The sequence below is a fragment of the Rousettus aegyptiacus genome, unplaced genomic scaffold (genome assembly GCF_014176215.1).
Source record: "Rousettus aegyptiacus isolate mRouAeg1 unplaced genomic scaffold, mRouAeg1.p scaffold_m13_p_7, whole genome shotgun sequence".
Classification (NCBI taxonomy): domain Eukaryota; kingdom Metazoa; phylum Chordata; class Mammalia; order Chiroptera; family Pteropodidae; genus Rousettus; species Rousettus aegyptiacus.
Genome location: NW_023416310.1, coordinates 107,066,503 through 107,070,495, shown reverse-complemented (window position 1 = coordinate 107,070,495; position 3,993 = coordinate 107,066,503). Strand labels below are relative to the sequence as shown.

Sequence of the window (3,993 nt, the reverse complement as noted above, 5' to 3'; positions counted from 1 at the left end):
ACATCCGTATCTTTAGATAGTTCCTGGGCCCATCAGATTCCTGGATCGGGGCAGGGAGCTCCCTGCAGCTGACTAGAAGGCAAGGCCAGGCACCCTGCTTTCTCACATATCTGCTCTGCTGACAGTATTCTCACCTCCCCGGAACGCCCCTGGGCCTGGCAGTCTTGGCTTAACCTTCTTGGGGAATCAGTCTCCTGCTTGCTGCTGGGATGTAGGAAGAGCAGGCCCCATCTCTGTGGTATCAGGAGGAATCTGTGCTTCTTCAGCTGTCTGTCAAGCGAGCCCTGGTTTTAGTCTCTCTTTCCCAGCCACTTAATTAATCAGCAGCTCAGCCTGCTCCAGTCTGCAAGTGGACTACGCCCACGCATCTGCTTCCAGTTGCAAAGAATGTTGCTGTTGTCTTCTCAGCTGCACTCATGGCACCTGTGGGCACCCTCACTCTAGTGAGATTTTGCAAAGAGCAGTGATTATGTGCTCAATTGGCCATTTTAACCCCAAAGTGCAGTTCATATATCAAGGTCTCCAGACACGGGGTATTGAATATAAGGTTATGTTATTCTCAGGCTACTGAGATGGAGATCTGGAGGTCTGTCCTTAATGCACATCCTCTCTTCTCTCCATGCCACCAAGGCAGAATTCTTTCTGCAAATAAGGCTTATCTGTGCACTTCTTTGTTTAATTCCTTCTCCTCTACTCCTTGTAATAAACCAGGTCCCAGGGGGATCCTTTTACCAGTTCCTTGCTTCCACTAATGCAAACTAGTGATTTGGGTTTTGCTCTTCTCTTTGTAGAGGTTACTTTGTGCTCTATGTTCACAGGTGTCTTTTTCCCACTTTCTCCTTCTCCCTGCTGAGTTTCCACGGCTTTTGCTGTCCCTTCCAATTTTGTCTGAGGATACAGCTTTCAGACATCCCAGTTTTGTCCACCATAGACTATGGTTCTGCTCTGGATGTCCTTACTGATTTTAGATGACTTCTAAGATAATTCTAACTCTACAGTGCCATCATCAAAGTACAAGTGTCCTTTGGGATTTTTGTTGGGATCACATGAATTTTATAGATTTATTTTGAGGAGAATTTACACCCTGACACTATTGAGCCTATATCCAGAACATGCATAGCTTTCTTTAGATCGTCTTTTAGGTCTTGAAAATGCTCTGTTATTTTTAGCATTAGAGTTCTTTCCTAGAAACTTTACAACAATTGTGAATGAGATATATTGATTTTTTTCTACTACTTTCACTAATTGGTTAGTGGTATTATATGAGAAAGCTGCCAGTTTTGAGTAATGATATTATATTTGTATAACTTTGCTTTAAAAATTATATTTCCACATTCCTTATAGAAAATGTGTAAAATACAAAGAAATTGGGAAGACATAATTTTTAATTCCACCATCTGGAGGAAAGCACACTCTTAATATATTGGTGTATTACTCCCAGTCTTTAAAATATTAAAAAATACTCAGTAGATACAAATTTTTGCTCAATATCTTTTAAAATGTCGTAAATATCTCATTAACCACATGTTATTTTATCGTGTGATTATACCATAACTTTCTTAGTTTTCCCTTTGCATTGGGCATTTAGGTTGCCTCTATGTTTCTCATTTACTAAGAACAAAATGAATAAACTTCCCTCTGTCTGTTTCCTAACTTGTGAAATGGGGATAATGATCCATCTTTGAGGGCAGTTATGAGGCGTAAATGCGAGGATGTGACAGAGTGCTCAGCATGGTGCCTGGCACGTGACAGATGCTCAAGCAGTGTCAGCTGTTACCACTTCTAAACTAATAGGCATTGCTCATTAGAACCTTCAGTTTTACCGTCACCACATAAGATGGTATCGTTATCCCAATTCAAGATAAGAAAATGGAGTTTCTGAAAGGTCATCTAGGTACCCAGTTCATACAGTCGGTAAATGTCTTTGCTGCTTTAGTACTTTTTTCTGAAAAAGCCAGTCCTCGGGTGAGGCCGGCCCAGAACTTGGTAGAGAAGCAACTATGAGGGCTGGAGACCAGCTCCTGGCAGACGCAAAGCAGTGCGCACTTTAACGATCAATGCTTCAAGTTTGCTTTTCGACCACGTGCATACAGTCGTAGAAGTTAAAACAACAACAAGACTAGTTTGTATCTTTGTTACAGATTATTAATGTAAAAGATGCCAGGCCTTTTTACCCTAATCATTGACCATTTAAAGAGGGCAACTCATTTGGCAAAGTCGTAATATCCTCATCACCATGGCACTAAATGCAATCCTCCTGCTTCCAGATCCCACCGCCCACTGCAGGAACAATGGCCTGGGCAGGAAACCAGACTCTCATCTCTCATTTTGTCCTCCTGGGCCTCTTCATGCACACGCCCCTGCACCTCCTCCTCTTCTCCATCATCATGGTCATGTTTCTGGTGGCCCTCTCTGGCAACGGGCTCATGATCCTTGTCATCAATATGGACTCCCGCCTGCATAACCCCATGTACTTCTTCCTCAGCTGGCTGTCACTCATGGACCTCATGCTCATCTCCACCATCGTGCCACGGATGGCCGCTGACTTCCTGCGGGGCCGTGGCTCCATCTCCTTCACAGGCTGTGGGCTCCAGATCCTTTTCTTTCTCACCCTCCTGGGGGATGAATGTTTCCTGCTGGCCTTCATGGCCTATGACCGCTATGTGGCCATCAGCAACCCGTTGAGGTACTCGGTGGTCATGAGCCGTCGTGTCTGCTGGCTCATGGTGGGAGGGTCCTGGCTCTTTGGCCTGGTGGATGGGCTGATCCAGGCTGTCTTCACCTTGAGTTTCCCCTACTGTGGGTCCCAGGAGATCAACCACTTTTTCTGTGAGGTCCCCGCTGTGCTCAAGCTGGCCTGTGCTGACACTTCTCTCTATGAGACAATGATATATGTCTGCTGTGTCCTCATGCTTCTCCTGCCCTTCTCTGTCATCTCTGCCTCCTACCTGCAGATCCTGGTGGCTGTACTTCGCATGCACTCTGCCGAAGGTCGGCAAAAGGCCTTTGCTACCTGCTCCTCTCACATGGCCGTGGTCACCCTCTTCTATGGGGCTGCCATGATCACCTACATGCGGCCTCAGACCTACCACTCCTCCAAGCAGGACAAGGTGGTCTCTGCCTTCTATACCATGATCACCCCTATGCTCAACCCGCTTATCTACAGCCTGAGGAACAAGGAAGTGACTGGGGCTCTCAGAAAGCTCATGGGGAGGTGTCCCTGTAGTGGGGAGCAAGGCTAAGCTGGCACTGGGGCCTGCAGACGTGGGCCCCAGTGCTGGACATCTGGATTAGCCAACTATGGTTTGATTGGAAAAGAAATAAATGTGCCCTACTGAAAATAAAAATCATTCTCTGACCAGAGGTAATCAGATTAGTACATCAATTCAATCCATCATGTCCATGCAGAGTGTGGGCAATGTGGAAAGAAGAGCTGGGCCTGTGGGGTTACAAAATATTAAAGGCATAAAGCCTGTATCCCACAGCTGCTGGGAGAGTCAGTAGGTGACAGGTCTCCCCTGTGTACTTCTCCAGGAATTTCCCATGACTGAGGAACTGCACTTGTCCCAAGGGAGCTGCCTGAATCTCATGAATGGTCAATGGAGGTTGTAAATGCCTGGCCACCTTGCTTCAGGCTGACTCTGAATGGCCATCCCAGCTCCGGATCTCCCTGCAGGAAGAATCACAGGCAACTTCTCCCTGCATCCAGTTTTGCTTCCCTAACTCCCTTCTGCCACCACAGGTTTCAGTCATGAGCACACTCTCTAATAAACCACCTGCATTCACCCCTATTACAGTTGATTCCAGGAAACCTGACTTGTGACAGAATCTCAAGAATGATGGTAAGTTAAAGTAGACTTTGCTAAATATGATCATGTGTATGTACTCAAGGTATGGTGTGGACACCAAGAAAGGCCCTATTGCATGAGTGATGTCAGAGAGAGGTCAGAAAAGGTGTGTGGAGACACCTAAGACAGGTTGAAAGCAAGAGTT

At 46.1% G+C, this 3,993-nt stretch overlaps 1 protein-coding gene across 1 annotated transcript; it reads left to right on the top strand.

Moving 5' to 3' along the window:
* Positions 1-2,291: 2,291 nt before the first annotated feature.
* Positions 2,292-3,242, top strand: LOC107509371 (olfactory receptor 56-like). Its single transcript, XM_016141837.2, has one exon. The coding sequence runs from the start codon at positions 2,292-2,294 to the stop codon at positions 3,240-3,242; it is 951 nt and encodes a 316-aa protein (XP_015997323.2).
* The last annotated feature ends 751 nt before the right edge of the window (positions 3,243-3,993 follow it).